Below are 26,222 nucleotides of genomic sequence, written 5' to 3'. Positions count from 1 at the left end.
TCATGAATCCATATTCCAAAAGTCCAGACCAACAGCATCACATTTTTTTTTGTTTTATTTTCTATTAAAGCAAGCTGAGTTCCCTCACTCAGTCTCCACATGACACACAAAACCTCCAACACAGAAATGTAACTATGCATAACAGGGAACACATTTACAAAATAAATTAAGGCAGATATTTGTGGATTCCAAGAGGTGGCAATAAATTATATGTGTAAAAGCTGGTGTTAGAATTCCGTAAAACAGTTACAATATAAAGCCAACCGAAACATCCTTCAGTGTCTACAGCTCAAATATTTCATCAGGAATAAGGCAATGATTTGTGGGCTTTACAAAAAATATTCATGCTGTGATCTTATATGATTGACAGTAGGACAGGGGCATCTCATTTATGCAAATATTATAATCATTTTAATGTGATTTTTACATTAAGCATTTAGCAAACTTTAGGGGCACATGATACAAAAAGGATCATAAATACTGATCTTTTTACTATTATTATTTTTAATCAAGACCTAAATTTGTTCATTGTACTTGGATATTTTGAGGAGCACCCTGACAGTAGCTGGATCTATTTTGCCAAACAACAGACAACATGGAAACAACCGGAAAGCCCTCTCACAGTGTCCTCTCAGAAGGATTCCCAAAAAAACACACAAAAAAAACCAAACATTTTAAAAATAAGGCAAAGGGATTCCTTTCTGCATTATCGGTATCCAACAAATATCTAACAAACAGAAACACACTTAAAATAACGCTGATTTTTTAAATTAATATAAAAATGGATCAGTAGAAGAATTTCATGGGAGTCAACATGTGTCTGGTTGATCAAATGATTGTCACTTTCTTCTTGAATAAATAAATAAAAACAGTCACACTGTGTAGACAAAAAAAAAAAAAAACATGCACAACTATGTTTTGATGTATAATGGCATGCCACAAGCCCAGCTCACACTTTTTACAATGTATATTATAATATTCTGCAGTCTAAGGAGGCTTTGACCATTCAGTAGCACTAGTGTCAGAGCCTTTATGGTTTAATAAAAAAAAAAAAAAATAGTAGCATTTATTAATAAAATAGGAAAGCAGTGTTGTTTGTGGTAAGACTTCTATGGGTTTTGACATAAAATCATTCCTCTGTGATATTTTCTCATACCTGACAAGGGCAGAGGGTGGCAGCACAGGGTGGCTCGAGGTTACGATGCAATGAAAGCACATATTCTCCAGACTGACAGAAAGAGAAGCTGAGTCTTTAAAGACTTACGATCATATCCTGTGGCATTAATCAGAGTAAGATAATCACATCAAAAGCGTGGCTTCAGCACTCAAACAGGTGCAAACCCAAACCACTGACAGAGCTAGTAAAACCAAATATGTATAGACATTTCACTCCAAAATCAGGCAAGTATAAAAAGGTGATGATTAGTGTTGGAAAGATGACTGACAACAGAAAAGCACAGGACATTATGGGCTCTTTTTTCATGTCGGCACAAAGACTAATACAATTAGCACTATATTTGGTGTTGCAATTTTCCAAACTCAAGGTGCATTTTATCACGCTCATGTCTCCTCGCTTCCTTCACTTGCTTCCTAACTTCGTGAGTGACCAGAGGAGGTGAGGAAGAGATGCAAGGACGGAGAAGCCAAAGCTCCCAAAAAAGAAACCCTTGGTTCCACAGCGTCAGTTTTCAGCGACATCATTTACTTCTGTTGCTGCGGAGCTGTATCACGTCAAACTGACTGGTGTGAATGTCCACAAAATCGTTTCTTTAATAACAATTTCAAAATCTTAAAGGATCTTTCATAGATAGGGACATCTCTTATAGGCCTATAAAGGTTTTACATATACAGGAGGCCTTCATTTAGATATGCAGATTATATAATATAACCAATCATCAGTAGCATTATTACTGATTGCTGACCTATATTATGGTAAGAAAATCCCGCCATGACCCTTGGGCAGCTCCGTACTTTATTTAAGATTTCCGTGTCGGATACACCTGTTTCCTTGCTATGAGCTCATACAGAGGCTTTCTCCCTCCTTGTCTTGTGAGATGCATTTAAAGGATTGGAAGTTCCATCATTGTGGAGGGAGAACGATTTCTGGGTCACGGGAGGAGATAAGGAAGCATAAGTTAGCATAATGAAAAGGACCCCCTGACTACCTGGTGGTTTGTCAGTCCCTTCTATATTCTCGTGCCCAGTGCAGCACGCATGGTGCAAAAGTGCCCCAAGAAGATGAGGCATTGCAAGTTTAAGTGTTTCTTTGGTGCAGCAAATGGATGTCTGAGGATCTAGGACCAGATGTATAAACAATATGTCTGCACAAAAACACTTCCCACACATTTACTGCTAGTAAGAAAAACACTGTGCTGAGAATGTGTGTTTAATCATGCATACTTAAAGCACGCATAATTGTGCGTGAATTCCATGCATACTACCAGGGTTTTTTGGGAACGGTCTGTAACATGACAAAAACAAACAAAAACAAAATAGACAGAATTTTTTATGCATCTGGCATCCATCACTGCTACAATTCAACTTATGTCTGGACTGCACCCATAGACTGTATAGAGGAAAAGGACGGAACCACTGTGACGTCATCAACTGGTTTGTGGAGTACCACAAACGTTGGCACGTTAGCTGTGTCACCACCGTGGTGGCGACTTGTCAATCCCAAAGTAGCCACGCCCTAAACAATATCCTACTTTATCATCTATTTAACTCTATATGGGGCTATAATTTATGAAATGATCATGCTGAATTGAAGAAAACTTGAAACTAGAGACCATATACTGGTTAAGAAAATATTTACTGAGCTAATAATCAACTCATGTTCACATAGAATTTAACTGGACTACTTACTCCACCCAGTGGAGTCACCCCCTGCTGGCCATTAAAAAGAATGCAGGTTTAAGGAACTTCAGCATTACCCTCACTTTTCAGACCTGGAGATAACCCCCTGGCTGACCCACATTATTGTAAAAGTGGGCAACAAGTTAAAGGAAAGATCTGAGTAAATGTGGTGAGAAACATGACAAATACAGGCTGCTTCCATACAGGGAACAAAAGCTCCTGGATGATTTGAGAAGTATTAGTGGTGTGTTAGCTCTGTGTTGAGATGGGCATTTCTTGTTTTCCAGGAACTATTTAAATTTGAATTGTTTATGGCAAGGCTATGGAGGAGCTTGGGGAGACAATTCGTATAATGAGTTTATCCAAGGAAACACTTTCACTGCAGTTGGCTTAAAAGCATCAGTGCTTTAACAACCCATCACTAATGGCCTTCTGGGTGATATTATGGAGTGTTCTGTCAGGGCTCCGACACACCAAGCCGACAGTCGGCTGTTGGTCTATGTCAAGCGGTCAGGTCATTTGTTTTACAGTGTGTCGCACACTGTTGGCACTAGTCGGCCTTTGCCGGGTGACTTTTGGCAGATTCAGCATGCTGAATCAGCGTTGGAGACAGTGGAGCCTGTCGGTGAGTGAAATCACTCTGATTGGTGGTTCAGCTCAGTACACGAGAAGAGAAACAGAAGTGAGGAAAGCAGGCTAATGACTAAACTAGAGGGTGTGTGACATCACAAGAAACGTGATATTAGGTTGGATTAGGTTAGCTCTTAAGCAGAAATGGCTTGTAATGGTCTGTGTTATTATTCACTAGCGCACGATAAATCATCGGATAGTGTTGTTAATGTGTTAACTGGAAAACTAGCAGAACATACGTGTTAATCAGCCATCGGTGGTAGTCTCTGCTGTGAGATGAGGTGCAACTTTTTGGCCGAGACACAGGCAAGGTGAGGCAACGCAAGAGTCGGCCTTTGTTGCCACTGGTTCTTTGATGTCAGTTTGGTGTGTCTGGCCGTTTGACAGTGCTCTCCTCCACCACCACCACCACCATCATCATTATCCTCATCAAAACACCAAAAAGAATATCATTTGAAAGAATATTGTTCATCCCTCCAGTGGAGTTCACCACACTTGGAGAATCTAAAAAAAAGACACTAAGCATTCAGAGGAAGGATTACAGTCACAGAGAGACTTTAAGAGAATGCTCCTGGGGGCAAGGGAGATTCATTTGAGTCTTGTTTTTCATGCACCATTGTGATCGGAACAGTTGTTATAAAAGGTATGTGACAGGAAATGTCACTAACTGGGAGGATGAATAATCACCAAATTCACTTTAGCCAACCCTTCTGCACATAGCACACTGCACCTATGTGAGCAATAATAGCAGATGCACCTGGCAACCCTCACTGACCTTGTGCACATGTTGGTGTTGATTCTTGTGAGTGCAACATGAAAATAGAGCCCTATGTGTTTACTGTTAGAGAGCTTTCCTTATGAGGTTATAGTTTCTGATGAATGCAATGTGTGTTTTTGATGAATATGTAGACAGCCTTTTGGAATGAAAGCCTTTCAGGTAATAAATATTAATAATAATCTGTCACATCTTTGTAGAGTGAAAAAGTCCTGCAATGAGTTCAGTCAGGCCTGTTGCGTCGCCTGAGGCCGGATGCAGGCTGCTCCATTCCAACCTCCTCAATGTTTGTCTCATATGAGTCCTCTAGTGAAGGCATGAGCTCAGAGTCCTCCAAACCTTTTTCCTCCTCCTGCTCTTTATCAACCTCCTCCTCTTCCTCTACATTCCCTTCTTCCTCCGATTCCCCATCTGAATCCTCTGGTACGAGCTCCTTCATCTCTTCACCTTCTGTTGCAGCTTCGTCTTTACCTCCCAAACTCTTCTGATATACCTTTTCAGAAGCCTCTGCTGTTCGTGTAGAGCTCTGCTTGTCCACCAGAGAAGCCTGCACTGCCGAGGTGTCGTTGGCTCCCAGTGACTCAATGAGGTCGTCCAGATTACGCTCGCAGGATGCCTCTGAAAAACAAGCGATAGAAAATGAACCACATATTCTATTAATAATCAATAATAAAACTATATGTGTAAATTCTCTACTAAACTAAAATTGCTGCCTTGCAGTTGCTCACAGTTGCATGCCTCTGTGAACCAGTCAAGTTGCAGTTACAGTTTACAATCATGTCACATTGACCTTAAAATTGACCACCAAACTCTAATCAGTTCATTCTTGAGTCAAAGTAGACATTTGTGCCAAATTTGAAGAAATTATCTCAAGGTATTCTTGAGATATTCTATTCACCAGAATGGGACGAACGTATGTATAGGCATACAACCTGCAACCTGCCGCTGTCAGTCATGCCAGAAAAACAAAGTTTTTGTCAAGAATTCAAGATAACGTGGCATGACTAAATGATATACAAAAAGGTCATCTTGTGGGTGAAGTACTCCTTTAACAGCAGTCTAATAAACGGCAAAATGTAGAAACAGGAGATTATCAGTGAATGGGAAGAAATAGTATTTCCGTTGGGAGAAACTCAGAGCAGCAGAGTGCGAGCATGACATGACTCTGATGCTGAAATTACCAGAACCGCCCCTTGAAAGTCAAAGATTTGAATCATCAGTCAGAGACCACTCAGTCGACCGAGACCGCTTCAAATCAAGCAGCCTTTTTTGTTTTTTGCTAGTCAGTGTGTAGTGTACTTCTTGGGACCAAAATGTCCTTAGATTTGGCTGTGAGTAAGCAGTCTGCGAACGAGATGCACAGAGGAGTAGAGACTCAGCACCATAAGGCTCCGAGATAACATCGTCTTCTCTCTTCGACTGAGAAGTGGTGAATTTACAGCTCACAGCAACTTAATAAAACACAGTCTCTGGCTTTTGTTTGATATCTAAAGTCAGCAAAAAATGCTGTTGCACATTTTCAATCGGCCGTTAGCGTAGTTAGCTTGTTTACTATCTGGCGTGAATGTGTAAACGTCATGCTGAACCCCTTTCTACCTTTAGAACTTAATATGGGGAAAAAAAACAATCATCAAATATTCATTTTCAACAGCCAAATCTGATTAAACTGGCATAATTCTGACTTGGGTACAGCCCTAGAAACTAGTGCAGTGGGACATTGTGTAAATAATGCCAAATATATCAAAACAACAGGTAAACATAGAAGAAATGTGGAATTTGCGCTAAACAGAATCAACAGCAGGAAGAAAACAGGGAGGCTTCTTACTAAAACATGATAAGATATACTTATAAAGGCATGTCTCTAATACAATCTTATTTCAAATGAAGGCCTGGTTCTCTGTACTATTTGAAAAATGTACCGTATATTAGTCCTAGGTGGTGCACTGAATCTTATTTTCAATTCCGAATTGGGCTTACAACGATAAGGAAACTACATAATCAGGAGAAAACAATTATTGTGCCACATTTTGTTTAATAGTAATGCTCTTGTTTTGTCTTGCGCAGGGCCCCTTACAGAAGGACAACGATATATCAGCCGATATTAGTTCATCACAAATATATTAGTATTTCGATCTATATGAAATAGCTGCACACAAAAGCCAAAGATGTGGTGGCAGTTATTTAGAAACACCAGTGGTCTAGGAGAGAGCACTGACATAATTTAATAATAATAATTTTCTACTGCATAATAGTCACATGATGTCAAAATTCATCCTTATTAAAGTCAAATGTATAGAAATATTCGATTTTATCAATATCATTCAGAACTAACAGTAGGAAAATGAAAGTTGATGGGATCTTGCAGTCATCAGAAAATGCTGACCTTTTTGCATTTTAGATGTCAACCACATTCATAACTATAAAATCAGATGCAAAACACTTTTTTTTAGAGTTGTATTTCAATGTGGTTGCTCTTGTTGAATTTCAAATTGTGGGTTATCACAGCAAGACAGACATGCAAAGCTGATGCCACAGCTAAACAAGTCGTGACAGTAGCATGAAGCATGACTGCATATTCCATATCTTATTACCCAGCCTGCAATTTGCTGTTTCAAGTCTTAGTGGAAAAAAAATATATACTGCTTGTACTATTCAAATGCAATGTGTACAGTAATTCCTAAAATCAGATTTGAGACCAAAAAAGAAAAACTGTATTAGTCATCAGTGTGAACACAATCGCTCAGCCCACCGTTGATGTTCAGGGGTGGACAGTCCATTCCTCTCTTCTTCATCAGATACCGGATGGTCTGGAGTTGAGACATGATCTCGTTCTTCTGCTCCTGGGCCACTGACTTCACACTGAAGAGAGATGAGAAGTGAAAACTACATGATGATGAAAACAAATCTCAGAGGAATTACTCCTAGCATGTGGTGAAACAGTGCCTTTTAACTGGAGGAGACAGAAATTGTAATTACTAGTTTGTATCTCAGGCAGTAGGCTGGTTATCTTAGTGGGCTAGTTAAAGGGTTGCTTGGCTCATTTGGTGGCTCAATCAACAGGGTTCCTACACATTTGGAATTTCAAAATTCCATACTTTTCCATACCCTAATTTCCAGACTTCTCTGCGATTGTTTTTTTTTTTCAGAGAATATGCGACATCTGAGTAAATATCAGTGTGTCATATTTCACATCATATTTAATTTATTCTTAATAGGCAATTGTAGCCAAGTACCATAATGGCATGTAAATAAAAACTCAGGTAAGTTCAATGTCTGGGCTGAGGCAAAAAGGTTGGGACTCTGGGTGCAAGCGATGCAGTAACGAGACGTCAGTGTTTGTTCCTTTCATGTGGCTCAGAATCGCCTTCTCCCCCATGTTGGCGATGTCAAACGATTTCACACAAAGCTTGCATCTAGCTCTGTGTGTGAATTGGGAATCCTTGGCCAACCAGTATTTATATACGGTATTGTCAAGCCATCCATCCAAAAACTTACATCTACCCATTGTGAACCACGTGAAACTCGTCTTCTTGTCAAAGGTGCAGTGTTGGAGTGAAACTTGATACCTGGGGGGCTGGAGAAGGGTCATGGGGCAGCGGACTGGTCATACCACTTGTCAATCAGGTAAAAGGGGCGGTATGTTTTCTGAGACGTTTGCTCTCACACAAACTGTGCTTGGCCCGACATAAAACACAATCCAGATTGATTAAATTATTTTTGGAAATACCTAATTTTCTATTTTAGAAAACAGTATTTTAGAACAGTGATAATAGTCTGGAAACATAAATATTTTTCCATACTTTATTTTTCATTTTCCATATCTGGAAATTGATCAGATTTATTTCCATACTTTTCCATACTTTCCATACTTGCGTAGGAACCCTGAATCAAGCGGCAAATTCCGGGGCTCAAAATGAATGTGGAGATGTCAAAAAATTGCAGTTCCTTGGATGGCCTCTTGAGGCTGGCCCCAAGAGTGAGTCAATCCCCATAGAGTGCTGCAGGGAGGACATTTTTGTGGTCTGACGTGGAAAAAGCCAATGGGATTTTTTTCTATTGGATTTTGGATTATTGCAGAAAAAAGCTCTGTGGCAAACGTTTTATACAACAAGATAATCTTCACAAATGAACACCACTTTTATGAATTTTGAAGCCTAAATGCAATTGAAAGAAGCTAATGTTAGGCTACAAAAAAAAAAAAACACCATGGCTGCATGACTCAACATCGCCACTATAATGAGGATGTAAAGTCGTTTGGCATGATGGCACTGTCTTCACATTTAGCACCTATTTGCAACCGCCTTTTTCTTAACACACATAAAAAGGTTCAAAGCTATGAGTGGGGTATATAATGATGCATTCCATGTCATAGAACAAAACGTAAAAATCTCTTTAGCTTGTGCTAACCCCAGACCTTATTTCAGGCATCTAACCAAAAACCCATTGACTTTGAGAGGAGGAAACCGGGTGTACTAAAAGGCTAAATCATTTCCGGGTTTTAGGACTCATTCTTGGAGCGCTTAACAGACCCCTATGTGAAAAATGCCCAACTTTTAAACAGAAATAAACATGTTTACAGCATGGAAAAAATGAAATGGTTTTGGCCTCTACAGCGAATTTACCCATTTATGACAACCATAGAGGGGTGAATTTTATATACCTCTTCCGTTTAAGACTTAAGGTTATCCACAATTAAGGGGGTGGCTGCCTGGAATAACAGGTCGGGTGCCATCTTAGACATGATGCTACCAAAGCGGCAATGTTGGTTGGGTAATGTAACCATGGCGTAACCCCAGATTAACAAAGTATAGGCCTAGCTGTCGGTGTGACCATTTCAGCGTGTTTTCAGTTCATGAAAGTTAATAGTAACATTTTGGTCACCTACAAAAAAATCTTATTTAGCATTTGGTTCTACTTAAAAACCCTGTAAGTAGTCGATGTTCAGGATTTCCACTTACTACATTTTGTTTTAAATGGTTTTAGGCCTGTTTTTTGTTAATAAAAAAAAATTAAATTATCATTATTACAGTTAACCATAGCTGTAAGCATGCTAACCAAGCTAGCAGCTAACATTAGGGTTAGCTCCACCCTCTAATCCAAACATGGTCACTTCTGGTTGCAAAAACCAAGATGGGGACAGCCAAAATGCGAGTCCACAAACCATGGGTGATGTCACAGTGGCTGTGGAAATTATTTTATACAGAGCCATGGGCTTAATAGGCATGCTAATTAGCTAACCATTTTGCTCAAATTCCAATTAGCCTGATGTGATGTGGTAGAAGGGAGTGTCTGCTTTGTTACTTGTTGACATGAGGTATCTGCAGCTGATTGTTTGTCTTTTGCTTAGTGGATGAGTGTTAGCAACACGCTGGCTAGCTTGACAAGGTGTTAGCTGGCAATACTGTAGACAAAAGTATATATATTTCAGTCAATCAACAACCATTATAGTATCAGGGAAGCACTTACCGGGGAAGCACTTAAAACCTTTGGCTACCTTAAATGGGCCATTGCTATAACCTCAAAACACCCAGAGGGGATAGAGAGGAAGAGACACAAAAACAAAACAACGTTGTCATTCCCTATGCCGCAGGAGTATCTGAGAAACTCAGGAGGATCTTCAACACACACCACATCCCTATGCACTTCAAACACAGCAACACACTGAGGCAGAAGCTTCTCCACCCTAAGGACAAAACACCCAGGCAGAAGCAGAGTAATGCAGTGTATGCAGTTCAGTGCAGCCAGGAATCCACAAATTTGTACATTGGTGAAACATATTAACCACTCCTCAAGCGCATGGCACAGCATAGAAGAGCCAACTCGTCAGGTCAAGACTCCATTTACATCTTACGGAAAAGGGACACTCTTTCGACAACAGCAATGTTCACATCTTGACCAGAGAAGACGGATGGTTTGAAAGAGGCGCAACAGAGGCCATCTACATCAAATTCTCCAGACAACTTCACACCCATTCTCACCTGGACCCATCTAACCCTAACGGTGGTGTGGTGGCTTGTGTTCGAGATACAAGGCTCCCAAAAACAAGCCCTCGAACGGTACTAAAAAGAAATTATAAAAGGTTTTCTGAACAGGCGTTTCTGCATGATTTACTTTGTGGTGACTTGGATCGAATTAGTCTGATCCCTAATGTGGATATGGCATGGAATTATTTTCATTCTGTCTTCCTTTCCACCACAAATAAACATGCACCTCTTATCAAATTCAGAATAAAAGGAAGAGATAACCCTTGGTTTTCCCCTGAGCTCGCTGAGTTAATTCATGTTCGTAACCAAGCATGGGCCAAAGCCAGAGAATCAAACTCTTCTTCTCTCTGGTCCAGATTTCGGTGTCTCCAGAATAAATGTACTGCTTCCATCAGGAAATCCAAATCTGAATATTATTTCAACTTGACGTTTGAAAACTTAAATAACCCTTCTAAATTCTGGAAAACTATTAAGTCGCTTAATCCTACTGCCCCTGCTTTGCTCCCCCAACAAATTATTCATTGTTCTCAGCCAATAACTGAGAAGCAATCTATTGTTGATCTTTTTAATGAACACTTTGTTTCTGCTGGATATTTGTTCGATCGCTTGTTTCCCGATTTGAAATCCAGTGTCTTGTCCAGCCCTCCTACTGCTGAAGAGACTCCAGGTTCTTATGGTTTTGCTTTTGAACATGTTTCTACTGCTTCTGTCCTTAAAGCTTTAAAAGCAAGTGACCCTAAGAAGTCTCCAGGCCCAGATGGCCTGGATCCCTATTTACTGAGACTCTCAGCAGAACTTATAGCTGAACCTCTGGCTAATATTTTCAACTTATCCCTGTCCACTAATTCCATCCCTAAATCTTGGAAGGAGGCATATGTTTTGCCCATCTTTAAAGGGGGGGATCCCTCTGACCTGAACAACTATCGGCCTATTTCAAAACTCTCAGTGGTTGCTAAAATTATGGAATCCCTGGTGAATGACCAGCTAAAGGAGTTTTTATTAGAAAGCGGTCAGCTTAGCTCTGTTCAGTCTGGTTTTAGATCAGGTCATAGCACTATAACTGCTGCCTCCAAGGTGCTGAACGACATAATTCAGGGTCTTGATAATAATAAACACTGCGCTGCAGTGTTTATTGATTTATCTAAGGCATTTGACACTGTGGACCACACCATCTTAATCAATAGACTCCATAATATTGGCTTGAGTGTAAACTCTGTTAGTTGGTTTGCAAATTATCTTACTGACAGGTCACAGACAGTCCTTGCCGATGGTCAGAGGTCATCTTCATCTTCCGCCCCAGAATAGACCCCTGGGGCGTGCCCCAGGGGTCTATTCTGGGGCCTATCTTGTTTACGATTTATATAAACAACATTGGCACAGATATACAAAATTGTGATAAATCTAACTTTCATCTGTATGCAGATGATACAATTGTTTATTCTTGTGCCTCCTCTCTGTCCTGCGCTTTTCAGCACCTCCAAAAATCGTTTAGCTCGATTCAGGCTGATTTTAAAAATCTTAAACTGGTTTTAAATGCTAGTAAAACAAAAGTCATGTATTTCTCTAGATCCCACTCCCAGCCTCCTGTTCCTCACGTTTTTACCACTGATGGAAAGTGCATAGAACAAGTGACTTCCTATAAATATCTTGGAGTCTGGCTTGATTCTAAACTTACTTTTTCTATTCATTTGGATAATCTTGCCAAAAAACTCAGGATTAAACTAGGATTTTACTTTAGAAACAAGCATTGTTTTAATCTCACTGCCAAAAAGAGACTTGTCATGGCTACCTTTCTTCCCATGATTGATTATGGTGATGTTCTTTATATGCATGCCTCTGCTGCATCCCTTAAGGCTATAGACACAGTCTATCATGGTGCCTTGCGCTTCATTTTGAATGCCAAATCTCTCACCCATCATTGTTTCTTATATGAAGGGTCTGGTCTGACATCACTAAACTATCGCAGATGGCGCCACTGGCATATTTTTTTCTACAAAGCCATCTTAGGGCTACTCCCTGGCTATTTGAACCGCCTACTCAATCACTCTACTAGTGGGTACAGCCTGCGCTCTCAGGACTTCTTGTTGTTTTCGGTCCCTCGCGCCTTCACTGAATTTGGGAAGACCGCTTTTAGTTATTATGCCCCTTGGTCCTGGAATCAGCTCCAGAAAACGCTAAAATTGGCTGACCTTGTTTCCTTGGGTGATTTTAAATGTTTGTTACAGTCTGTAAAAACAGAGCTCTGCAACTGCTTTCTTTGAATTTGATGTGTACTATATGTACTTTATGTATCTATGTACTGCTGTGTTTATGTTTTTTGTTGTTGTATTGTTGTAACATTGGTTTGCTGCCTTCTTGGCCAGGGCTCCCTTGTAAAAGAGATGTCAATCTCAATGGGACTCACCTGGTTAAATAAAGGATAAATAAATAAAAAAAAAAAAAAAATGACACACATGATGGCCGGGTGGGTCAACCACTCACAGGTGACCTTAACGACTCTGAAATTCAGAGCTCACATGTGACCTTAACGACTCTGTGAGTGTTCACACCCACACAGAGTTTCAAACCTGCACCACTCTGTTAGAACTGAAGAAGCCTGTTGCATGAGAGGTGAAACGTCTTCAAGAAACTCAGGCAAGTCCAGTTGCCTACAATATAGCACTTACGATAACCATGACCTGGATGACTGAGAATCCTCACCAACAGTCATTATAGTACAAACAAATGTCTGGCTTGAACAAAAAAAATGATAGTAGTAGATAAATAAATAGTATAAAATAGTATTTCTGAAACCTGTCAGTGACTTTGTTTTTACTGCAGGCCTGCTAAAAGGAAAGGGACAATGAGGGACAGCAAAGTGGGTGTCGCATTTCAGAACCACAACTGAGCACAAGGCATGGTGGAGACAAAAGTGCATGAAAACTGACACTGATCATCACTCACCAGTTAGTGAGCGGGTCCAGCTGTGTGAGGATGGAATTGAGCATCCTCTCTGTCTGCGCTAGCCTTTGTTCCAGCTCGTTTAACTGGTTCTCTGCATGAAAGCAAACATGACGTGATATCTGAATTACTCACTACTCACAGTAGGTAAGCAAATGTGTGTTTGACCAAAGAATACACAGACATGCAAAGAGAAATCCCAGTGCACGCAATATACACCTGCTTCCACTGACTTCTTGGCTCCTTTTGCAAATTTGTCCTTTTGTGCCTGGTCATCTGCAGACTTGATCTGTCGAAAAAAATGATGGCACACAAATTCAGCATCTTTTCCTGTCAATGATTTTAACGATCTTAAGGTCATTAAGTGTTGCAGGTATCTTTGTTTACCTTCAAAAACTTGTAGGCTGCAAACACTCCAACTCCGATGGCGTACAGAGGCATCAGTGTGAACACGTAGCCCTTGTTGCTGTTGGATTTGTACTTGTCACTCTTCAGCTCTTGCTCCATCAGCTTCTTCATCTGCTGCATGTTCTCAGGGGTCTGAGCTGAACCAGGGGCATTTACGTTAATGGGCTGACCTCTCACCGCGCCCGGGCCTGGACCTGCTGCAACAAATATAGCAAGATGAGGACAAACAGGGGGACGGACAATGAGGCTTCTGTGAAACAGTAAGTCTGACTGTGTCCTGAGGAGTGTTTATAAAACAGGATTACCAATTAAACCAGGCTTACTTCAGTAAAACACGGTGCTTCCAAAGTGCTCTCAAACACTCCCAGCTGAGGGGTGTGTGGTGTTTTCAGCTGGGAAAAACCCCTTTGGTGGACATGGGACCTTAAATAAGTATTTCACCACTGGAAAGATGTCTCTTCATGAAACTGGGCTGTTGATTATGGAGCTATATTTGTGTCTTTATTACATGCGAGAAAATAAATGATGAGAGAAAAAAAAAATATTTGAGAGAAAAAGTTTTCACACTGATAGCAAAAAATAATACTATTTGAGACTAAAAAAAGTTTTGAGAGAAAGTATTTTGTCATATAATATAAAAAAAATAATAATTTGAGATTTAAAAAATTATTTCCGAGAAAAAAAACTCTCAAAACCCTTCTTTTTTTACTCTCAAATATTATTTTTTTGCTATCAGTGTGAAAACATTTTCTCTCTCAAAAAAATGTTTCTCTCAAAACCTAAGTCTTTGCTGTCGTGTCAGGATTTTGCTTTCGCTGTGAAAATAATGTCATGGGCGGGGCCACGTTCCTATTGGCCAGTCTCAATCGAATTGACAGCTAGGTGAGGATCGTCTTGGGAGTCGAATTCAACTGAATCCTTCATCCACCATGGTGGATTCACAGGCATAGACGTGCTGCATTATTTGGGAGCGGATATGCATACATTAACATTATGCATGTGTGGCCAAATGGAGAGGAGAGGGAAATTAACCGACAACGCCACCTGTGGAATTGCACCCCAGGGAATACACTCAAACCTGTAGACTACTCTTAACAACAGAAGGTCACACAGATTCGTACACTGGTAAATATGGGGACAGGACACGGACTTCCAAATATAACAACACGGAGGTCCAAAGCCGCATTAATGCACAGCTGCGTTACATTGTGCTTTAATCATTGTGTGGAAAACTGGCAGAACAGCAGTGGAAAACGGAGCGGCCGCACCGGGGCTGGAGGCCCTGGATAGCCGTCCTTCAGGATGCCCAGCTGACGGCCCACGTCACCGGGCTACAGAGTGCAGCCCCACACAGTGCGCAGAGGAGGAGAAGAAGCCACAAGCTGTGGCCTCAGCTACAGCAGGACAGAGAGCAGGACAACCTGTTAACATAAAGTTAACAGAACTAGCAGAAGTAGAAATAAAAAAAACAGAGTGAGCTTACCGGAGCGAAGGGAGCTTAACACACAGCTCAAACCCAGTCACCGTCTCGCAGTGAGGAAAAGCAGACACCACGATTTTCAAAGTCCCCCCCGAAGCTGCACACAACAGGAACGGCCAACGCTGCTGTAAAGCGAAGAGTCACGGCGGCTGTGACATCATAATACGCTTTACCAGTACACAAACATTGCAGCACCCATGCCTACCTTATGAGTCCCAAGTTTGGGTACAGAAACCGGAGCACGACACACACAAAACACGCCAACCGGAGCACGCCATACACAGCCCTTGCCAGGTAAACGCCAGGTAGAAGTGAGCGCGCCCATGAGGGGAAGACCAAATAACGCAGGTGCCACCACTGCGCAATTAGGCTCCAACAACTGGAAATTAGGCCCAGCTGGTGCCAATTAAGGGCGGAGGTGTAGCAGCGCTCACTCTGCCACACATGGAATGTTGGAAGAGAAAAGCACCATAGTAAAATAACATTAATGGGATAACCTAGCTGGATGTAAAGTTAACACTAGCTGGCTAGTGCAGTTAATAACACAATCTCGGTAAAATAATGTTAGATGAGAAAAAAGGATTCACTATAGGAATGATTTTGATAACCAACTTGCTCAGCTAGCTACCCATCAATTGTGTGTGTCATCATCTTACCCAAACATTGGAGTCTCCGCTCCCAAATAACGCAGCGCATCTATGCCGGTGAATTGTCCATGGTGGATGAATGATTCAGTTGAATTCGACTCCCAAGACGATCCTCACCTAGCTGTCAATTCGATTGAGACTGGCCAATAGGAACGTGGCCCCGCCCATGACACTATTTTCACAGCGAAAGCAAAATCCTGACACAAGAGCAAAGACTTGAGAAAATGTTTTCACATTGATAGCAAAAAATAATATTTGAGAATAAAAAAAAGTTTTTTGAAGTTTTTTTTTCTTGGAAATCATTTTTTAAATCTCAAATTTTTTTTTTATATTCTATGACAAAATACTTTCTCTCAAAACTTGTTTTAATCTCAAATATTATTATTTTTTGCTATCAATGTGAAAACTTTTTCTCTCAAATATTTTTTTTTCTCTCAAACATTTTTCCTCTCTCATATCATTTATTTTCTCGCATGTAATAAAGACACAAATATAGCTCCATAGTCGATGCAATTGAGAGATACAAATATTTTTGAAATTGGTGATACATGACCAGGAAAAAACTGAGAAAAGGGGCTGTGACATTTGCTTCAGCTCAAGAGGTAGAAAACATAAAAGGGCAAAGTGCACTGCAATAGTGTATCATCACCTGATAGTAAGAATAGTGTTTTCCTAACGTAATAATGAGGCATTTATATCTACGTACGAAGCGAGTCCTCTTCTATAGAGTCTGCCATGTTGTTTCTACAGTTGCCCAGAACAGACAAACCACACACTGGCTGTAGATAGGGCCATCTGTATTTTCCAGTCAGCCACCGTAGTTCTCCTGCATGCTCGGCACATAGGAGAAGTTTCAGTTGGTAGCAATTTGCAACTTCAGAGCTAGATGCCACTAAATCCTACACACTAGACCTTTAGGAGGTATGACTCCCATAAACAAATATCATGATCCATCATAGATAACCCTGACATTAATATATCCCTAAATATCAACCTTTTGAGGTACTAAATATATATCTAGTAATGTCAAAGCTTTTTAATATGAATGTTAACCAAAAATGATTACATTGCTGCATCTTTCTACAAACTAAAATAGTCTGGGTCAATTTTAACCAAATTTGGATCAATCATTGTGCACAATACAGGTTACCCAGTATCGGTGGGTGTAAAAACCTACTGGGCCACCAAAAAACTGTGCTGTTTTGACCTTATTTTAAAACAAACAGTCACGTGTGTATGGGCTGCAAAAGCTATATGACCTAATATTTGAATCAGAATTCATTATGCTTCAGAAAACAATCGAATAGAAAGACCCAAAGCTCACGTACCCTGAAACTGAGTAACTTGAGCCAGTATTTTTTAGGGTGTACTATCAGTTACAGTCATTCAGTTAAATGATCTCAGTGAGCTCCACACGGTGAGTTATGTTGATCCGGAAGCTGCTTTAATCAATATTTTTATGTTATCAATTGATCAAATGTGTGATGTGCAAGGGCTCACACATTCTGATGAACCAACAAAAAAATTACAGTGCATTTCAGCATCTTTTATCAGCTTTTTACAGCTTGTTACACTGTCCCACAATTGCCAAAATGTCCATCACTGCAGGTTTTAATTTAGGGGTGGGGTTGCAAGGGTAACAAATTGCTGTGCGTATTGGATCTGCTATCAGCTTTGATAGCGAGCAATAAAATAGTGAGTCAGTGCATTCTTACTTTTAAACCTAAAACTAGAATTTGATCGAATGTAAGTAGATATAAGTATATTTGTTTGATGAAAAATATGACCATATATGTGTGAATCTAGAAAAAAAGCTTGTTATTTTACTTTACATTTACTCCACAAATTTACAAATTTGCAAATAAAAAGGGCAAACAAGTTATAGGACCAATGTGTAAGATTTAGAGGGATATACTGACAGAAATGGAATATAATAAGTATGTTTTCTTTGGTGTATAATCACCTGAAAATAACAATCCTTCGGTTTTCATTACCTTAAAATGAGTCGTTATCTACATTAGGAACAGGTCTTCCCTTACAAAGATATGTTGCCTGCCATGTTTCTACAGTAGCCCAGAAAGGACAAATCAAATAATGCTCTAGACTTTCCACAGCAAGCAGCATTGGAAAAAAAATTATATATACATACATACATACATACATACATACATATATATATATATATATATATATATATATACATATATATATACACACACACATACACACACACATATATATATATATATATATATATATATATATATATATATATATATATATATATATATATATATATATATATATATATATATATATACATACATACATACATACATACATATATATATATATATAATTTTTTTTTTTTTTTTTTAACATGAAACATTTTACCGTGTTCTTACTGGTTTAAAAAAAATGGTCCATCTATTTTGAAGAGGAAGAGACCTCTGGATAATCATGCTCCCAGTAAAATCCTCGAAACTGTCTGGTTCTTAAGTTAGAGAAAAAAAGTGTGCAGATGTTAGTAGGTGCTAGGGTAACGGCCCTCTCATGCCAAACAGCATTGGGAAACACTGGTCTGTAAAGTGAAACTGCTTTATTCTGTGATTTTTACTGGTTTATATCACCGTGTCTGTTTGTTTTGAAGACGAGGAGACCAGCAGATAATTCAGCTCCTGGTTAAGCCTCCTGAACAATGAACACTGGGGGAATTCTAATCGGGAGACGTTTCAGTTGCATGCAATCTGCAATGCTCACAGCTGGACGCCACTAAATCCCGCTCAATCCTACACTGTTCCTTTAAGATAATTTGGAAGTGAACAAGTAATTCCCCTTGTGTAACATAACATGTACAAATCTTGAATTATTTTATGTCACTGTGTGGTCACTGTGGTCTATGAAAGGAACTTACTCTAAATTTAATTTCTCCTCCTTGAAGGTGTGATCCATCCACCTAATGCCCTTCTAGCAAACTGTAATGATTTTCTGCAGACCCAAACTGTAACTTTAACTGGGTGGCCAGTTTGTCTCCTTTAATATCAGAAGTGTCCCTGTGAGTTTGACATCATGCAACAGATGACCCACAGCTGACAAACTGCACCTGGCAGAGAGGAAAGAGACCCATGCCAGATATGATATTCTTTTACCCTGAGTAAGGCTCCCTCTTGCTTAGCACTCTTCCTTTTTCAAAAAGGGTAAATTAGCTAACAGCATTGTAAAAGGAGTCCAAACTAAGAAAACTGTCTCTCGTCACTTGAATTGTAGGGTACAGTCAGGTAACTTGGGACCCCAGGTAAAGCGGGACGAAAAATGTTTCACATCTTGGGCTCGTAACTACTAGGAGTCAATCACCAAACATGTTACTGCATTGTTACTACAAATGTGCTCTACATGAAACAATAATTTTGACTGGTCTGAGGTAACTAGGATGGGCAGAGCAAAGAGTCAAAAAATCAGTGGTCCCAGAACTTGCCAGGGAAGCCATGTCACATGTTGATTTTCTCATTTTGGTTATTAGAGTGTTCTAGCTAACACAATAAACAACAGAAATGGTTGTAGGATGTTACATTTTATTAACTGTTTGACTTTTAATCAAAAATATTTTCACAATACACTTTAGTTTTTATGGGGAAAAAGTTTTGAATGAGTACTCATTACATTCAGGGACAAAAAAACAAGCTAAAATGGGACATTTTATTCTGAAGTGAAACCAGCATGTTGTTAGGCTGCCAGGTGCCATAAAACCATGACTTATGCTACCATGTAGTCTCGCCACCAGACAATCAGAGATCTCCGCCTTCTGATAGTCTGGGGACACCCCTTTCTAAATTGTGTTTAACACACCGGAGAAAACGGCCGGCAACAAAGCAACACCTCTTGCATTTTTTTTTAAAAGGACACGCCCTCCCGGAAATGTGTGCTCCCCTTTTCTCGTCTGCAAGGAAACAAACACACAGAGAGCTTGAAAATGGATGCTGAGAGATTTAACTCCGTTTTATCAAACGTGTGCTCAGTCCACAAGATTGTGGAAATGAAGGACTTACAGCGACTTGAGCCATTTTGTACCGTTACACGTGTTTCTAGTCTCGTCTAGTCAGTTTACGAGCACAAGAGTTCAGCTAGCCACCGAAGGACTGCCCTGCAGATTTACTATTGGTTCTGCAACGTAGGGAGTTTTTGGAAACTCTGAAATTGTATCCACCCATCTAAACACAAAATCAGGGAGAAAGACATCAGTCTTTAGTTAAGTAAAGCATCTAAAGACTGACTTGTGAGTCTAACTTCCGTATGTCACACTGTTACAAACTATTACAGACATTTTTAGTATTTGTGTAATTAAAAAAATATCAAAAACAATGCAGAGAGTCCATGTCAGCCAGTCAAGAATTAGTCATCCCTGTTACACGCACACACACATGTCCATATTAGACAACGTGGCACCAAGGAAACAGGCAGCAAAAGAACAAGGAAAGCATTTTTAATTAACAGTCAGGTTATATTAATGATTTAACAAATTTAAGAAGAACTATGCCCATTTTCTAAATTCATAAACGATATACCTCTGATCTAAGACAGTCAAAAATTATTAGTAACATGAACAACTATTTTCGAAATCCAAAACTGGAGTGCTAAAACTGTAATTTGTGATGTCACAGGTTATTAAGTCTGGAGCTGCTCCATGGACAATAACTTGGGAAAGATGTTCTAGATGACACTATGAGCACCCAGAGTAATTTTGTGACACGCTGATGGCGTGTTATCTGTGCAACCCTACATCGGGAGATTTATAAAGTAGCTGACAGCGCTTAGCAGCCAACTTAAAGAAGAAGAACCGCAGCCAAAAATGTCTGCAATTGGGAAAACAATGAGGTCCGGGAGCTCCTTAGAGGCCAATCACACCTCCAAGTGGCGCTAGAAACACGGACACTTCACAGACGCTTGAAATGCCTGAAACGCCCTTTCAATGAGCGCTCCTTACGAGGAGCGCCCGTAGAGCTGGGGTGCGTGCACAACCAGGCGATCAAAACATTGAAAATGGACCCAAGACAGAGGAGGGCATTTGCTGTTGCCGCTTCACTTGGCTGCTCACACAGCTCCAAGCGTGTGCTCTCCAGTGCTTATTGCTATACTGAGGTATTGAGGGATTGTATAGCTCCTCGTAATTACAAACAGTCAGGATGAACCGTTCGTCATCGCGCTGCATTGCCATTGTGTTTACACAATTTACCTCAGCTACTCTCAACATCAAAACATGAATGAAGTTGACGTGATGGCAAAGCTCGCCTCTTGCTTGATTCCATGGATTTGAATGGCTGCCTGGGCCAAGTACGACGATGACGAAATGGTGCTACTGGCGCCTGACGCCCAAAAGTTGAGATTATTTCAACTTTCAGCATCTACAAACGCGCGTCTAAAAAGACGCCAGAAAGACGCTTGTCATAAAAAATGCTTGAAAACCAGTCAGACGCGCCTTATCATAGAGAATCAATTGTTTTACTGGCATTTCGTTTCTAGCGCTCCTTGTAGGTGTGATTGCCCCCTTACCCTCCAAGCAGCGGACAAGATCAACTGCCATGTACTGTAAAAGAGATGGTAAATCATTGTTACTGCAATGTTAATGCCATTGTTATTCTTTATAAAGCCCTGTGAACGTGTTTCTTACTCTGGAGGCTGATGCTGTAGTATTTTCATGTCACGCCCTTAATGCCTCTTTTGATTCCATTATGGTGGAATGCTGTCTAAAAATCACACACTGAAGCGGAATAATGCGCTGTTGTTTGGTTCTGTGTACAAATGCAAAGGCAGCATAAAGAGGGGACTACATAGCAGCCTTATAGCGCGATCTATGTGAAAAAAGGACTTCTGTCTATGGAGCCGCTTTAGACTTTATACCTTACAACATCACAAGTTTGAGACTTCCTTCTCTTCTTTTTTTCTGGTTTCTCGGAGAAAGTAGTTCATGTTCACAAATATTGACTGAGCTTTCCTCCAGGGCAACTACAGGTCCTTCAAAAGTCTTAAATTAAGTTTTCCTAATATAAAGCCTTAAAAAATCTTAAATTGTCTTAAATTAAGATTCGATGGGTCTTAAATATTTTAGGTCACATTACCGCAAACATTTCTCCAGCCTGACAGACCCAATGACTGTTTACAATCATTGGGCAGAATAAAGAATTGCGATGATAAATAGCATTTAGGACAGCGATGAGTTTTTGTTATCTTTTAACATTAAACTTAAACTCACCCAATTGTTGTCATTTTTCCTTACTAGTACTTACTGTACTTTGAACTGACATCGGTGTGTTTACTTGAAAAGAGTACTTACACGCGTGTTGCGCGCGCTCGCCACACACACACACACACACACACACACACACACACACACACACACACACACATGCACACATATAATGTATATTTCCATTGCAGGCTTGGTCTAAATTTTCAGGTAAAGTGATATTGGTTATATCTGTACACACCCTGTCCTCGGCCATGGAAATAACATATTGGAATTCTTAATTTAAGGACCGTTCCCCTTTAATGTCTGAACTTATAAATTGATTTAACAGATTTTAAAAAAAAACAAAAAAAAAAAAAAAAAACATGAATGTCTCATCTTTTCGGCTGTCCCGTTTTTACCTGACCATGTCATCAGAGTGAGATAGGGGTTCTTAATATGTTCGAACGTCCAAAGTTATATATAGTTATATATAGTTATAAATATATTTCCTTTGTATGAATACAGCAGAGATACATTGCAAGTCCTAGAGGCAATACTTGAGGTAGTCCTCAGAATTTTAAGGGAGTAGTTTTATTTAGTTATCAACCAAAAAGTGTCACACGTTACCTGACTTCACCCCACAAGCAGTAAGCTAGCAACTGTTAAACGGTAGTACACCTTTAATATGCGGACTTCACTGGATTGCAATGGCGTGTGTTGTAGTGTGGTACAAAAGCTGTTTTGTGTTGACTATAACTTGAATGTATTCTTCTGTTATAACCTTTATTTGAGAAACTCTGTGCACGTGATAGCTGATGCAAAGACTGTACGAGTGCGCTCGAGGCAAAACGACGTACAGCAAAGAGCGCAGAGGAGCCATACTGCTGTGTGTCCTTCCCTTCTGCGAGCTTTCCTACCTTTTCTGGCGTAGCGAGGGTCAAATCTAGCTTCCTTCGCCCCGGTCCCGCCGCCGACGCCAAACATCCTGGGCAGGACGACGAACGTGAAGAGCACAGCCGTGAATGCCAGGGCGACTTGTTGTGATGTTGACAAAACCATCTTCTCGTGGGCACACAAACGGCACGAGACACCCGCAGAAAAGAAGCGACGCCTGCCGCTAAAAGATGTGGCTAAAGAGGCGAGGGCAGGGAGGAGAAGTGACGCTGTCCGGCTAACATATAACGAGGAGAAGCGATATTTGAGACCTAAATCTAGGCTGCTCTGCTGAAACAGCTGTGCTCTGATCCGCTGTAATAACAGCACCAGGATATCCGGACGGGGGTTTTCAGAATAAAAGCTTCAACTGAAAAAAATCTAGTGAAATAATACTGCCTGTGACTGGATCGTTTTTTGTTTTTTTGAAGCAGCTTATTAACCTGGCTTTTGTAATAATTACATAAAATAAGAAAAAAAAAAACTAGAGGCAGTCTATTTCAAAGGTGCAGTGTGAGGCATTTAGGGGAATACTGGCAGAAATTAAATTTAAAATAATGTTTTTTTTTTGTGTTTAATTACTTGAAAAAAAAGAATTGTTGTGCTTCCCTTCCTCAGAATAAGCTGTTTGTATCTACATAGACAGATACACTTATATCAGCATAGGGAGTGGGACATTCACAGAGATCACCGTGGCTGCATTCAGCCCCAACACAACATTTATTTAAACTAAGCAGCAACCTGCAAGGCTGAAAAATAAAGACGATGCAGAAATGCCAAAAAGTGCAGTTCATCGAAAAAGCCACTTGAAGCTGGCTCCAAAACAGAGTGAATCTCTATAAACCCCCATGTTAAAATGGCCAACTTTACAGTGGAAATAAACATGCAACACTTTCGATTTACTGGTCCATCTTCAGCCCTTTTTAAATAGGAACTGTGCAAATTTGCAGGAAATCCTAATCAGTTTTCGTTCAGCATTTGCAGTCTAAAACGCAGGTGACAAAACGTGTGTAAGGAGTTCAGACATCCAAAGGGAGCTCGCAGTAGAGTCACCGCTCCTCCACGTCAGAGGGGCATGTTGAGGTAGTCCTGGGTGCCTCTTGTTAGGAGTGTTCCGCTGGTGGGAGGCCCCAGGGTAGACCCAAAACACGCTAGATTGATTATATATCTCATTTGGCCTGGAAACGCCACAGGATCCCCCAGAAGGAGCTGGAAAGCGTTGCTGGGGAGAGGGGCATCTGAAGTGCTTTGCTCAGCCTGCTGCTCCCACAACCTGGTCCCAGATAAGCAGTTGAAAATGGATAGATGGATGGATGTTTACAGCCCAGAACGGTGTCTATAGCTAATTTCAACATTCATGACAACTATATAACACACCCGTTTACATTTTATCAAGGCTTAAAGTTATAGGCTACTAAAGGGCATGGCCACTTGGATGGCAGGCTGTCTGCTGATAGTGCCCACAGCGCCAGCCTCTCGTCCAAACATGGTCACTTCTGGCTCCACAAAACCAAGATGGCGACAGACCAAATGTCAAACTCGTGGCTTCACAAACAATGGGTGACGTTATGGTAGCTACGTCCATCATTTATACAGTCTATGATTTAAACAAAAACGGCAATGCGTTGAACACCCTGATGTGTTATGCAGGTTCACTGCATTTCAATATGGTGGGAATTTAAAAGGGGCTTTATTGGCATGGGAAACATACCTTTACATTGTCAAAGCAAATGTAAAATAAAAACAAAAATTGTACAAACAATAAGTAACAATCTCCCAGAATTTTGTTTATGTAGGCTACATGTAGCTGCTGGCTGGTTACACCTCAGACACACCCACTAAACGAGAGAAAACATACCTTAAAGCCGTTGCCATTTCAAGGAAACACGTTATTCAACTGGGAAACCTTAGTAAATGGTGTGCAAATTTGCGAATCCTAGGATAGCGAAGGAATAATCTGCCCTACTCTCCCTCTGATTGGCAAGTACTCATTGTCTTCATTGGTTGAATTGGTTAGGTTAAGGCAAGAGGGGTTTGGCTGGTTAAGGTTAGGGTAAGAGTGTCAGGGTAAGCCAATCAGAGGCACAATTAAGCGGTGGGCTGTTCCTTCACCTTCCTAGGATTCACAAATTCGCTAACAGTGTGCACCATTTTCAGAGTGAATGCACCCCTTGTTGCATTGTTTGCACCCCTCGAATGGACCAATCAAACACTGGCTCTAGATAGGAACATTGGCATTTTTGTGTCTGCCAATGTGGTTAGAAGCCCCTCTGTGACAAGCAACATGGGAAATACAGCATGAAACTGCTTTTCTGTGTTTTTACTGTTTAATTACCAATTCTGTTTGATTTAGAGAGGAGGAAACCTCAGTGGATAATTCAGCTCCCAGCAAAAACCTTTGAGCGTCTGGATCAGAAAAAAGGTAAGTCGGAGAAAGACTGATTTGTAGCGTTAACTGCATTATTCAGTGTTTTTACCAGTTTTTGTCACCAGGTCTGTTTGTTCCGTAGTGGAAGAGACCTCTGCAGACAATTCTTCTCCCAGTAAAAACCTCCTCAATAATAAAAACTGAAGGAATTCTAACCGGGAGAAGTTTCTGCTGTTTGCTCTCTGCAAGATGCCACTAAAGCCCCCTAAATCTTACACACTGCTCCTTTAATCCAATGAAATAACAATTTACAGGAAACAATGGGTGTGCAAGAACTGTGTGAGAGCTTGTTTCAAGTCTAGTATTCTGTATTGCTTTCCAGAGGGCGGTGGAACAAACATGCAGTTGCTGGAATAATTTGGTCTCTTGAGGGTTTTCCGGATGCAGTGGGTTCTGTTAATGTCGTCTAATGTTTGAAGTTGTGGTTGAGTGGTTATGATCATGCTGGTGCAATATGAGCAGCATGTTGTTTTTAAATATTTCAATATTCAGTGGCACACCAGTAAAAGCTGACAGATAGCTGTCGGGAAGGAATGCTTCGTGTTTGTTGTAGAACAAGATGTGTTAATATAGAGGGTTACAGAGTATACCCACCTCTTTTTGTGGATGTTTACAGTATGCCTACCTATCAGCCAAAAAAACATTGGAAGATATAGTTTACCCACTTCCTCCTTGGTAACAATCTACCTATTATCCATCTCATCAGCTACCACCACATCTCTGGCTAGGTTGCTAGCAGTACACCAAGTTAAGTTGATCAGTTTCTCTGTGGGTTGCTGACTCACTGTCAGTAGAAATCAACCCTATTCTGGTTGTATCATCGGCAAACATATTGGGAAATACGCTTACTTCTTTACTTACAGAGAGTTAGACGAAAACATTGAGTGTGACGATGACAAGTTTTGGTTTTGTGGGTTG

General features: G+C 40.4%; 1 protein-coding gene across 3 annotated transcripts; it reads right to left on the bottom strand.

The window, feature by feature from the left end:
• Positions 1-4,350: 4,350 nt before the first annotated feature.
• Positions 4,351-23,214, bottom strand: LOC117249356 (uncharacterized). 3 transcript variants are annotated; one of them, XM_033614964.2, is made up of 6 exons: positions 22,861-23,214; positions 13,573-13,787; positions 13,405-13,474; positions 13,189-13,279; positions 7,011-7,120; positions 4,351-4,879 (listed from the first exon to the last, which is right to left on the bottom strand). In XM_033614964.2, the coding sequence occupies exons 1-6, from the start codon at positions 23,000-23,002 to the stop codon at positions 4,485-4,487; spliced, it is 1,023 nt and encodes a 340-aa protein (XP_033470855.2). In that variant the 5' UTR covers positions 23,003-23,214; the 3' UTR covers positions 4,351-4,484. The 3 variants fall into 3 exon arrangements, with proteins under 3 accessions (XP_033470855.2, XP_033470854.2, XP_033470856.2); XM_033614963.2 differs by having other exon boundaries at positions 13,573-13,790; positions 22,861-23,195; XM_033614965.2 differs by lacking the exon at positions 22,861-23,214 and adding an exon at positions 16,427-16,562.
• Between the last annotated feature and the right edge of the window lie 3,008 nt (positions 23,215-26,222).

The sequence above is a fragment of the Epinephelus lanceolatus genome, chromosome 23 (assembly GCF_041903045.1).
Source record: "Epinephelus lanceolatus isolate andai-2023 chromosome 23, ASM4190304v1, whole genome shotgun sequence".
Lineage (NCBI taxonomy): Eukaryota > Metazoa > Chordata > Actinopteri > Perciformes > Serranidae > Epinephelus > Epinephelus lanceolatus.
Note: the sequence above shows the minus strand (reverse complement) of the source record. Positions and strands in the feature narration are given on the sequence as shown.